Raw genomic sequence first — 13,693 nt, 5'->3', positions numbered from 1 at the left:
ATTTTTAACTTTTAATCATATTTCATGATATGACTGTTACTGCGAAGTGTCAACCGGTCTCTCCTCCTCTCCACTCCGACTTCAACCAACCGGAACTGGACAAATACTCTGATTCATTCTGAACTTCTGACCTGTAATGCTCCTGAATCATAATCATACGCTGTTCACTCATTGGCCAGAGGAGAACTGGCCCCCGACTGAGCCTGGGTTCTCCCAAGGTTTTTTTCTCCATTCTGTCACCTGATGGAGTTTTGGTTCCTTGCCGCTGTTGCCTTACCTTCTGGCTTGCTTAGTTTGGGACATTTAATATTCAACAATATTATAGATCTGCCTTAAAGGTGGACGATGATGAATTTTTTTTTTGTATTATTTTCATGTTATCACTGTGAAGCTGCTTTGATACAATCTGTATTGTAAAAAGCGCTATATAAATAAAGGTGACTTGACTTGACTTGACTGCATTTTATTATTATTGATCAAATAAATGTAGCCTTGGTGAACAAAAGAGAATTCTTTTTGAAAGAAAAGAAAATCTTACCAAGCCCAAACTTTTGAACCGTGGTGTAATTAAGCAAGTACAATACATTTGAAATAGATCGATAACATTAATGCAGGAGTGTTTTGGATCTTTGTAAAGTGTGCGTGTCTCATTTCCAGGACCCAGAATGCAAACTTCCAGAACCCTCGCTGTGAGAACACTCCTCTGATCGGGAGAGAATCTCCTCCTCCATCTGTAAGTATCCGCACTCGTCCAACCCACACACACAAATCACAGAGTCATTTTGACAGCCTGAATGCTTAAAAATTCACCACAAATAGCACATTCATTTATTTTAAGGTGGCGTAGTTACTTTGTACTTACTCAATTAAGTAATAAGTAATATTAATTAACTACATGTACATACTACACAGTTGGGGTTAGGGTTGGGTTTAGGGTTAGTTACTTGTAATTATGCATCATTTACAGTTATTACTATAGTAAGTACATGTAGTAACGTGTAACTACGTCACCTTAGAATAGTGTTACCGCACATTCTTATAGTTTGCCTGTTTAAATCAGTGATCTCCCCCACTGTAGTTTCATCACTGTACACAGCAAGTCATTACAAAGAGCCCTGAACTCTGTGCAAGTAAATCAAGTCTTAGTGGATGATTGAGTGAGTGAGAACTGACCACAGACCTGTGTCGGTTCTGGCAACAACTGTTGTTGGGCAAAGTTCCAAAGTGAGAACTTCTTGCCTTGCTTGACTAAGCTTACAAAACTGGAAATTAATAGCAAAAGATCAATGTCACATTGATTTTTCATATGTGAGGAAAGAGAGATTTCGAGCCAGCTGCCCACTTACCAACTCGAAACGCTTGGATAACGGAAGCGAGATGTCAACACGGTCCCCTGTTGTTGGTCAAATCATGCTGGTACACTCGCCGTTTAGAGATTTTTGCCTCCGACATTTCACATAGATCTTTCATGCGTTTTTAACACCTTACTTTGGATCAATATGATTCTTCCAAAATAAGAACTGGAGTGCAATGCCAATGTAAGAAAGCACCATGGACCGCACTCTTTCTGGACTGTTTGCAATTATCATTTTCTACTGCAAAAAAAAGTAAAAACAGGATGTTGCTAGAAGTTCAGACACTATTTTGCCAGTTTCATTCTTGTCTCTGCAAGAATCCGGCAAACAAGACTCAAACTCGTCAGGGAGTTGATTTGGTGGGACTGTTGGCGTTTGCTCACTGATGGACGCAAAGAATGTGTCCACATAATTAACTAGTTGAGTAATTGTTCTGAACCAACTTGTTGACTTGTATAAACATTATAAAATTGGTTTTCCTTTGCACAACTGTCTGCTGTAAGCACCAAAATAAGCTCACTCAGCCTATCACCATCACAACTGCACACATTAGGTGGCACTGCGGATACGTGATGTTAAAGTCAGGATAATGACGTGTGTTTTCAGACACATCCAAATGCAGTGTTGGGGAAAGTTACTTTTATAAAGGTACTGCATTACAATATTGCGTTACTCCCTATAAAAGTAACTAATTGCATTACTTAGTTGCTTTGTATGTAAGGTAGTGTGATGCGTACTTTTGCTTTTTCTCACCTAGGCTTACTTGTTTTTTTTTATTTTAAAAAAGGCTCTTTCACACAAAAAGTGAAATGAATAAGCCCCAGGCTGAATGAAATGCAAATTCACGCCGGTACAGTAGAGGGCACCGTTAAAACAAACCTTTCTGCAGTGCTGTTGGATTGCAGATGAAAAAAAAAAACGTTTAGCAATAAAACAATTAAACACACACGAGATGTTTATCTGAAGTAAATTTCTGCTTATAAGGATGGTTGAATTGGATCATATTTGTATTATTTAATTAATGCAGATGTGCGTAATATTCTGAGTTTGCCTTTAACTGCTTTGATTAATTTTGAGGAATACTGAACCTGTTCTGTGCAAGTGAGAGGAGTAAATACTTGCTCACATTCAGTGTAGAACAACAGTAAGCATCATGTTCATACAGCGCACACAACGCCTCGTAACTTATGATTTCTCTCAGTATGGGGACAGGAGAGCTGTCAGTCAATACATGGGGGAATTTAGAAAAAATCTCATGTAAATTTCATGTACATATTCTTTGTAGTTTACCTGTAGTGTAGGCGAGCTACAGATTATCTGGACTTGCTGGTGTAAGTTATTCCCACTCACACCGTGTACCTGTGTCCCCTCACACCTTTGTGTCTGGTCTTGTGTCCTCTAGACCCTGCGTGTTGGTTTGTGTGTGTTGGGAGTTCATGTGTACGTGTTTCTTGAGCTGGAGATGTCAGTGGTGTCTATCTGCTCTACAGTTTCTTGTCGTTTTCTTTTCTGCAAATCCACACAGTTGTATTTGACATCCACGGACAGTAACAGCCGTCACAGCTGGCAGTTAAAGCCATCGGAGAGTTCCCGCTCGTTTTGGTAACAGCCTCAGCTATTCCAACAGGTACTCAAATGCCCCACTCCCACTTACTGGCCCACCTCCCTCCCTACAAAAACAAGACAACAACAGTGGGATTCCTCCCCAAACCACCATCACCCTGACCCAAGCAAGCTGCCCTCGCCCCTGGTGTTTGTTGTGTGCTTCCCTGGTCTTGTCATCTGTGGGGCAGCATGTTCTCCCTCCACCAGTATTAACTCTTCATGTATCTGACATAGAATCCAATTTCAAAGAACACCGAGAGGGATAAACGCATTAATACAGACATTAAGGGAGAGAACTGCTTTTTAATTTAGTTTAGCTAATGATTAGCATCCTAAAGGTGCATTCACACTGACAGTTATTAAAACGTTGGAGGTCATTGAGCCGCAGTGCTAATAGATTCAAGTCTAGTTTGAATAAATTTGAGCTCTGTCTTCTTTATAATGGTCTCTGGCAGTCATGTTGCTAGAAATCAGCACTGTGTTTAAAGTCGTCATGAAGCGGAAGTTACGATAGTCTTTTCTTCTCTATTGTGGCGTATATCTGAGTGAAGCGGCTTCTTGCACACGAAAAACTGGGCGGGACTTGATTTTGTTGATTTTGGATTGTTGTGGTTTGCTATTGGTGTGATGTCATGTGAGTGACAGGTTGTTCCGACCTTACTCCTGTAAACACGTCATCAGACAAGAGAAGAGATCTTGCTGCAAAGAGAAGTTCTTTTGATTAAAGATTACAAGGGCAATTTACAAATAAAATAAGAGTGCACGGATAAATCATTTCAAATAAATACTGCAATAATCCATAACTGTAAGAATGTTCATGGTGACTTTAAAGTGACAAAAACATTCAAGAAATGGGCATGACAAGCTGTGGAAAAGTAAAGGGAGAAGGGATACAACAACCAATAAAACGCAGACCTAGAACACTCTCATTATATAGTAATGAATATTCAAATGTGAATGGAGGGAAAAAAATCAAGAGTTGGGGGAATTTGCTGTATTTTAAAAAATATAAACATATGACCACAAACTAATAAGCATTTTAATGTTAGAGTTTAACAACTATCATGAACAAATCAAAGAGGTTTTGGTAAATCTTAAGAAATATCAACAAACGAGCATTGTAACTTTCCAGAGATTTTGGTCTTTATAACAAATGATCGACGACTTATCGCTTTGTCATTGCAAAACTTTCAGTGTGAATGCCGTTAAGTCTTGTGAACGAAAGTAACTTCCTGTAGCTTGACAGATTGCAACAGTAGTACTTTTTATCTTTCAAAAGTAAATATTAAGTAGTCCTATTAGGGATCATTAATACTGGAGTCAATATCGCCCTCGTGTCGTGTTCAAATTTATGTTTTAACTAAGTGCTGTCAGCTCCAGTCAAATGTTGAGGATCAGTGTACATTGGACTTGAATGTACAGATTGGACAAGCTTTTCGTTCATTTAGAAACTAGCGTATGTGACTGAAGGAATACGTCATTATGCTCTAAACTATATAGAGAACTATATTAAGTTTGAACAAGCCACTTTGCAAATGTTATAGGCAGAGAGAGTGCATTCATGCCCCAGTCAAAGACTTCAGTGAGAATAAAATGAGCTCAATGGAAGCAAAAGTGGCTTTACATTAGTTTTGGGGCATTTTAGGACTAGAAGTATAAAGGAATATGTCTCTTCATTCTTGACTATCAAGTCACATTAGTTTCATAGTGTAGTTTAACTGCTTGCTGTTTTGTTAGTGAACAGTTGAAATTTGCAATTGTTGCCATTTAATTTATTTTAAAAATACTAACTGCACTAGTGCGCTCTTTACAAACCCAATAATATTGCATCTCCAAGGCTGTATAAATGATTCTAGGTGTGCTGTGGCAGTTTTATTATTATTATTTATTAGTTGTTGTTATATGATTTTTTATTTATTTTTTATTAATATTATTTAGCACTTTACTACGGTTATCAACATCCACCATGTGTGATTCACTCAAAAGTGAACAGTGCTGCTGCTGCATACAATTGTGAACTTAACTAACACTGTAATTGTCTCAAAACAAGGATATCAAATCTTTAAGTACAACTCTGGGGGGAGAGATTGCAATTTAATCATAACTTTTGGAAAACATGCATTATATAGTACTGTGCAAAAGTCCTAGGCATGTTAGTATTTTCACCCCAAAAAAATGGTTTTATGCCAGTTATTTACTCCTTTTGCTGTATGATGGTGAGATCAGATCTCAGTGTGGATCATACTGGCTGTTGTCAGACTCCTTGTGCATACAAAAATCTCACTGGATTATTACAATTAATGGCAAAACGAATGTTTGGAAATGTAAACTGATATTTACTACTGACACACTACAGCGAAAGATACAAATAACTGGCTTAAAAACATTTTTTGCCATTTGTTATTAGCTGATGTTACGGACCTTTTATAGTTTTTGGCATCAATATTGGTTATTTAATGATGTGTGCTAATGTCTTAATTTTCTAGATTACCAGTCAATCTTTAAGATCACTAATCATTTAATAACACCGTTAAATGTATTTTTTAGCGTAACTCAGAGTGAAAATAATTTTTTTTTATTCTCATTATAACATTATACTGCCTAAATGCACTCATGGCATTTAAAATGACTGATTTTAGTTTTTCTTTGGTATATGGCGACAGCTTTAATATCAGTGGCTGTGCTTTGTGTAAAAGCCAAAGTAAGTCTAAAATCTAAATGATTTTGTATGTTGTTGTTTTTTGTTTCCCTCCAGTACACATCCAGCATGAGGGCCAAGTACCTGGCAAACGCCCGACCCGACCCCAACAGCAGCTCCGCAGCAAACTAGAGGAACACGGTCTCCTTTCCCTTCAGTCTAAAGCTACCCCTCATCCACGTCTTGTTCCCACAGCCCAGACAAGTTTCACCCCAGGCCTACCCATTTAGCCATGTTGATCTTTGATGCGTGCTCTCTTACCCAGCTGATAAAGGACGTCCTTGCATCATGTAAATACTGCTGTCAGAGGAATGATCCAGAGGCCTCTTGTGCTGTTTCCAGTTGGCCGGCTCAGGTCAGGCAGCTAGTTCAGCGTGGCGGCAGCAGAAGGGTTACTCTCAGCTGTGTGTGTGTGTGTGTGCGCGTGTGTGTGTGTGTGTGTGCGTGCGTGTGTATGTGTGTGTGCGTGTGTGTGTACACTACATTACGTACAGATACATTGAGTGACGTGTGTGTTGATCCATGCTGCCCTTGCTCAATTGTGGTGCTCTTGCCAGAGGTTCAGAAAGGTCCAGAACTGAAAAACTGGACAGGGTTTAACGCCCATAACCCTACATTCCTGTGTGGCCTCTGTCCTCTGGTCATTTGAAGTAATGTGACCTTCTCCACTTTCAGGACTACTGCCACGTCCAACTCTATACAGTTTACACCAGTGGCATCTACTGTAATATAACTGGACCAATCTAATCTTAATAGCGTGAGAAACTCTTGAGCGTTGAGAATTCCCTTACAACTCTAAGGAAGAGTCTAAGGGTTTCTCTTGTTTTGGGCTCGGATAGCAGTTTTTAAGTTGACAAAGTGGGATGATAGTTTTTTCAATGAAATGGTGTGAGAAATAAGGCCATAAACATGCTCTACGCTAGTACAGAAATGCAGTATAAATGTATTGTACATCCTGTGGCCCTAACCTTCATACTCAAGGGGGCGATAGAGTGCCAGATGTTTTTTGTTTTTTGTTTTTTTTAGGTTGCTAGCCGAATAAGGAGGATGTTTCTGAAATTGCCTCATATACACTCATTCACTGTTGACTGCTAATATACTCCACTAATATAAGGAGTGAATAATGAGAGAGTGAATTTGGACACTTCATGCACAGGAAGTGCTGAAGACGCCATCTTATGTCGAGACACAGAGGTTAATTTGGCACGGCACTTGTTGTGCTTGTTCTCTAGTGGCTAGCTGTTGAGTGTACGTCAGTTGCAGTGCATTATGGGATTAAATGAGTGCACTCAATAATGTTCAAATAGTGCACTATATACGGCAATAGGGGGTGATTTCAAACACAGCCCAAGTTTCTCTTCAAAAAGTTGCTTTGTCATGACAGTAATGGATCTTAAAAATTTTAAGTAAGATTAAAAACTGCTCGCTTTAGCAAACTTAAGTTGCGTTAATAATTGCAGTATGATGCATGAAGTCAAGCTTTTGTGTTTCTGTACTTGTGTATAGTATGTTTCAGGCCTAAATCTGTAGCATATGCTGGTTGTGGGAAGAATTGATCCTTTTATCTCATTTAAAGGCTTGAGTTTTTGGTGTGTAGATGCTGTGTAGCTAATGAAATCCTTGTTGGGTTTTTTTCTCAATACACATGGACTGCATTAAACAAACTACTCATTTAACTGGGCTATATCCACTGCAATTGCTGGAAAACCTGGAAACACAGAGCCAGACAAACCAGCCTAACAAAGAGGAAGTTGAGAGAATTTCAGATTTGGACAACCTCAAACTGCATTTGCATCCGAATATTTTCCACTCCATTTAATCTGAATTCAGCAAAGATCTAAAATTGCTTTGTCTGATGCTGGGACCTTATCTGAACATTACATTTGTCCTAATACTGTACAAACACGGAGACACTGGGACCAGCTCAAAGATGATTCATCACCGCTTATCATATCCAGGCAAGAGGCTGGGAGAGGAGTTCATTGTACTGTACACAATGTAAACTGAACATCTGAACCTTCATTTTGCTGATCGGTTGAGTCCTCAGGGAGGGGGGCACCAATATGGCAGGAAGTGAAGTCATCAGTAGCCTGTCTTGTTTTTTCTACTCAAAGAAACAGAAGAGCGGCCACAAGCCTCAGTAACTTTTGCTGTAATTCAGTGTGACTTTCAAAAGCCTACAATTTCCTGGGCTTGTTGCTTCTGTACCACAAATTGCTTTCATTCCCAGAGTTAAGAGGAATCTTGCCATCCCTGAAGAAGACATAAAAGTGATGTGCTGTCAAATTGAATATTTTCCCCTTGATGAGAGCACAGACACACAGGAGACGAGGCCAACAGCTGGCATCTGATCCGGGTGAACTCCCTTTCTCCTCAAAAGACCTCATAGACTGAGTCTAGTGTGAGCATGTCCCCGCTCTGGACCTCATGTAAAGGTGCCAATGTTCTCGTCCCATAGGCATAATCTGTCTCACGTTCACACACCTCAGGACCACATCCTTCCCTCATACTGCCAACGTCTGGATTCCAGGACACTAGTCCATGTCATGTCCTTACCACATGTTCAGGGCTCAACAATAAGTTTATATTGTTGAGTCCTGATTTTCCATCTCACAGAAAGTCGTGTGGGCACTGCATGCATGCATGCTTTGTAAATGCGGATGGGGATGTGGGACTTAAAACTAATCCCAATCTGGCAAAGTTGCTCAGAGACTCCCAGACTTTTATAAAAACAAGCAAGAACTTAATGGTGAAGAGAATTAAAGGGATGGATCACAGCTATAAACAAACAGAGCTCATTATTTGACTGTGAGCATTTTATTTCTTTTTCTGCTTCTCAAAGCATGGTCATCCTATAAATGTGGAGTGGAGCCATGTTGTGTGCTACTGACGCTTGCATTGGTTTCTCGGTTGATGCTTTTTTTTTTATCAAAGACTAGGTCTGTACATCCTTGACTGTGCCAATAACCAACAGCTTTGTACCTTCTGTGAATCTCTAAATGTTTTTCATCTTTAAAGTGGACTTTTTTTCTATGAGCTCTGTGTGGCCTGAGCAACCAAATGAGACACCTGTGAACATGAGCCTGACGTTGTGGGAGTATCTTTATTTTTCTCTGTAAATTACCACGTTTGTGATGATGCGATCTTTGAGTTTATGTCGCCATTTACTCCTCGGTAAATTTGTCATACTGCAAAAATAATGTATACAGTACATTAAATAAATATTTGCAAGAAAATGGCCCATTAAGGACATGAAATTGTTTTAGTACAAACAGATCATTTTTAATTATCTTTTTTTAATTTTTTGTCTGGCATATTTTTAGACATTAGCAAACACAACATATTTTGTCTCTTTCATGCGAATAAATGATTTTGGTCTTTTATCAAGATGTTTTATATGACTTCACTGTAGGATGACCTTTTTCAGTTACTAAAATTTTGTAAATGTTTCATTGAGCTTGAACTTTAAGATTAAACCTAACATTAACTGATGCATGTGTCTTATGTTTAGCTTAGCTTGTTGATCTCTCTGCTGCAGAACTTTCATTTATAAATGGTGAGTATGTTTATATTACAGTATTTTAATGGTGTTTATTCTGATTAATCCAACATCATGGGAAGTGTGAAAGATCATTTAATTATTTAATCATATTTAGCTTACTTGTCATTAACCTTTTTTTATAGGCTATATCACACCACATAAGCCGCACTCTTTAAAATAATGGCCATGGACATATTGTGTGTCACTACAGCAAAGACTTTACAGAGATAATATATATATATATATATATATATATATATATATATATATATATATATATATATATATATATATATATATATATATATATTAGAATGTATGTGATTAAAGCAGCTTTTAGACTTTTTTTTCTTTTACTTGTGCACTTGAGCTTCAGCTTAATTGTTTTGTCTTTTGTTCAGGATCAGAAATATTGTATAACTTATTTGCTATATGAAATATAAGACCTGAGAAAGTGATAGGATGATAATTTTTTTAGGTTAAATTTTTTTATATATATATATTGCTTCATAATGTAGCCTATCTGCAAAAGAATCCATGTACTACAGCATCATCTCCAACGTTAGCTTTAACACTTATTCAATTATATTGTCTTCATGAAAGCGGCTTCTAAAATGTATATAAGTTTTGAGTGTATTTAGCCTATTATGAGTGTAGCCTACGTTCTCCTTTCATCTTTTATACTCAATGACTCCCCCTATGGCTTGTGGATATAAGCGCACCGTTGATTTCGTTCTAGCGTATAAACCTTAACACAAGAGGGCAGCATTGTGTCATTCAAAAAGAAAGTACTTTACAATGGACAAGTTCGGAAGGGTAGGCTATACCAGCTTACTACTTGCTATATAGCCTACCACCTATAAAATAAAATAAAAACAGTAAGTGAAACAGTTTATTATTCCAAGACCGTTTCAAACGCTATTTGTTTTATTATTGTTGTCACGTGGCATCACGTAGCATGTTTACCTTCACTGTTTCTGGTGAGTTGTCTAGTCATTTAAAACTTTTAATCAAACGTTGTGTAATAATAATCTTATAATAATAGCTTTTCTCAGTCTCATTAAGTAGGCTAATAATGAGTCAAGAAAGAGATGGTAAAAATTGCAACAGATTCATCAAATACACTGGAAATGGATGGTCGAGAGAATTGTGGGATGCATTTCTCCACAAAAAAAAGGTAGGCCTATAATATTTGCTGCTCATATTATATCATGTAGTTGGTCTATTCTATAGGGAATTGTTTACGTAGGCTACTGAAAATATGTACACTCACTATAGGCTAACACTGAAGACTAAGAGTAGGCCAATGCTGTTTTGAATTTCACTACATAATGCATTTAATTAATCTTTTATGTATTTCATATACATACATACACAAAGATATATTAGCTACTGTTAAAAGTTATTTTATTTTTTATAATTTTTCATGTGCCTTTAGTGTTTGATCTGTTAAGACCCACTGTAACATCTAACCAAAATGTCCTACTACTTCACTGAATGTGAATGTGCGTATGTTTGGAGCTCCGTGTGTTACGTTTTAAAATGTTGCCTAAAGATTTTTCCGTCAAGTCAAACGTATCGAATGCTGTCTGGGGGCTGACAGGAAAACAGAAATCCCAGTGTTGTGTTTATGAGTCATGGGGTCAGTGTCACAAACAGGACAGACACCCTCCGTAGTGGCTTTCCTGTCAGCCACCAGGCAGCTGCGGCCTCACTGGGCCTGTGTGTGCATGAAGGGGAAGAGGGTGGACTTCTGGGAAAACACAAAGCACATAATGAAGGGATCTCTACACAGAGCACACCCTGCTTGTCTCCTTCCATTGTCCATAAAAATGTAAAGCGTATATTGTTTTTGAGAGCCAGACAAAGTCACAAACTTAAAATGTGAACAGCCATCAAAGAAACAAATTAGCTTACCAATCCACACAAATGAAACGCTTGCGTATGTGTTACAGGACCCCTTTTCCCTCTAATACAAAAATGCCACATGTTTATTCCGTAACTGGGCTCGCAAATGGAATTCTGCACAGCCTAATTGGAAATTGAGTTAGGCCCCTATTGTTGAGCCTCAGGAATGCATTGCGAATGCAGCGGAGTGGTTAAGTGAATGGAAATGAGGGTGATGCCATGCAGGCTCCTGTAAAACACCCCCCACAGCAGATTTGCGGAGACACAGGGCTTAATGCCAGCACATTTAGTGTGGCTTCCTCTCGCTTCACGGTTGGGCCTTTTCTGTTGATGTGCTCTTTTATTTGTGGACATATCAATGTTTCTGATCATAGGTGATATATCTTCAGGGGTTTTATCATCTGCAACCATCTGCTTGAAAAATGATTTCTGTTTGTCAGGAAACTATTGGGGGCTTTCCTAATCCTAACGGATGTTAATTTTGTTATGCTGTCAATATTGGAGAACTTTTCCAGTCCCCACATTTTTAAAGCCACGTCATTGCATAATTTAACAATTTATTTTAAGTAAAATAAAAACTGCATTGAAAATAAAAACATTTTACAATAAGGTTTGTTTCCATTAGTTAACTACATTAGTTAATTTAAAGAAACAGTGAACAGTAGCCTACTTGTACAGCATTTATTAATCTTGATTTAATGTTAATTTTAATTTTTTAAGATCCAAATTTGTATCAATTAACGTTAATGCACTGTGAATAACATGAACGTACATTTTTTTAAGGTTAATAAATGCTGTAAAAAAGATGTAGCTCATTGTTAGTTCATGTTAGTTAATGCATGAACTACTGTTAACAAATGAGATCTTATTGAAAAGTGTTACCTAAAAATGTTTTCCGATATCAAAATTCAATCCGGCCCGTGTAAGAATAAAGAATGCAACAGCAACCAATGAGGGCGGGCCTAACGAAAGGTCCATTTCAGTTAATCTTGATGGAGAAGATTTTGAGTCATGGTGACAGGGCAGATTCCTCATATCCATACAGAGGGGCAGCTGTCTTCAGGGGGTCTGCATACCCATTCCTCACACCCCACTGGCTCTTTTTAACATCATTCTCCACCAGCAGGAAAGAGCAGGCCGCTCTGAAAGACTCAATCCTGTTGTCCCCTCTCCTTTATTGAAGAGCAGTGTGGAGAAGCAGGCATTCCTCCAGTGCTGGCTTTGATTGTCAGTTAACTTCTCTCAAACTCCCCCCATTGATCTTCTCTAATACCCACACCATTCAGAAACATCTAAGGCTGCTTATTCTGAGCCTTGCGCTCTTTTCTTACCCATTTTGTCAGCTTTATTCCCCCTCACTGTCGCGATTTATATACCTCCGTGTTCTTTCCCACCACAGCGCAGGGACAAGGGAAAGTTAACAAGGTATAACCCACATTAGTGCACCACGTTGCCTCTGAATACCCCAGAATACCTCAAGAATGAACAACTGCAGGAAAAGCGTCTCTACACCAAAACAGCATTGTGCTAAAGGGCAGGAGAGTTGAGCTCTCCAGTTAAAGTGAACATGACTCATTTCTTTTAAAGGAGGTTCGGTCTGTTGTGTCCGTTGAAGATGATCAAAACTGAAACTTTGAGGAGGGAGGAAAGCAGTTGGGTTTATTACTCATAACAGTTGGTTGTTGATATTAGCTCCTTTCACACATACAGTCTTTACTGGTGAATTACCGGTAAGAGATCATGTGTGAACAGAACCTTTTCAAAAATCCTGACAAATTGGTTCCGGCAATTTACCAGTAAGGGAAGTTGTAACATTACTGGTAATGTGCTCTTTGTGGGCGGATTAAGCCAACGACGCGGCGTTTAAAGATCACTTCCGATGACTGACATCACAGAATTTACCGGAATTTTGTGTGAACAGCATATTTGTGTATTTACAAATAAAGTCATTCTGGCAATTTTACGGTAATTTACCGGGATTGCTGTGTGAAAGGGGCTAATTGATTACTGTCCTGTCATGCACCTTTGCAGGATGTTTATCAATCCAGTGGCTGGTTGGCTAAACTGAAGATGTTAGAGGGAATAAACTTGTTTATCAGTTAAAAGCACCATCCTGTCCTGTCCTGCCCTGAGAGAAATCTTTGAGTTTAACTGATTTTTTGCTTATTTGCATTCTGCTTTGCATCAGAGAATCACCAAAAGATCGCTTTCCCCTGAGTAGTTCACACACTCATCCCAGCTTTGGGGGAGCAAGATTCTCATTCCATTGGATGAAGCTTAGTACCTCATATGATTTTAGTAAAATATTTTGATTACACTTTGTGTCCGTGTAACTGTGTGACAATAATTAACTACATATAGGGTTAGGGTTAGTTGCATGTAATTATGCATAATTTATAGTTATAACTACAGTAACATGTAAACCAGTGTAACAAGGACACTAAAAAACATGATGCAGCCTCCTCAATAACCAATGTAAAATATGACCGAATGAAATGCACTTAGGTGTGTGTGCGTGTGTGTGTGCGTGCGTGTGCGTCCGTGCATGTGCGTGCGTGTGCGTGTGTGTGTGTGTGAGAGAAAATT

At 38.5% G+C, this 13,693-nt stretch overlaps 1 protein-coding gene across 2 annotated transcripts in view; it reads left to right on the top strand.

Moving 5' to 3' along the window:
* The window catches only part of ttyh3a (tweety family member 3a), a 68,981-nt gene extending 60,546 nt beyond the window's left edge, over window positions 1-8,435 (top strand). The window contains exons 13-15 of one of the 2 annotated variants that reach the window (XM_079606063.1): window positions 658-733; window positions 2,881-2,982; window positions 5,716-8,435. In XM_079606063.1, coding sequence (XP_079462189.1) covers window positions 658-733; window positions 2,881-2,961 — 157 coding nt within the window. In that variant the 3' untranslated portion in view covers window positions 2,962-2,982; window positions 5,716-8,435. The remainder of the gene's footprint in view (window positions 1-657; window positions 734-2,880; window positions 2,983-5,715) is intronic. The other variant, XM_079606064.1, reaches the window with a different exon arrangement.
* Window positions 8,436-13,693: the final 5,258 nt, after the last annotated feature.

This window comes from Phoxinus phoxinus, assembly GCF_949152265.1.
Source record: "Phoxinus phoxinus genome assembly, chromosome: 1".
Lineage (NCBI taxonomy): Eukaryota > Metazoa > Chordata > Actinopteri > Cypriniformes > Leuciscidae > Phoxinus > Phoxinus phoxinus.
This window is presented reverse-complemented; position numbering and strand designations above follow the sequence as displayed.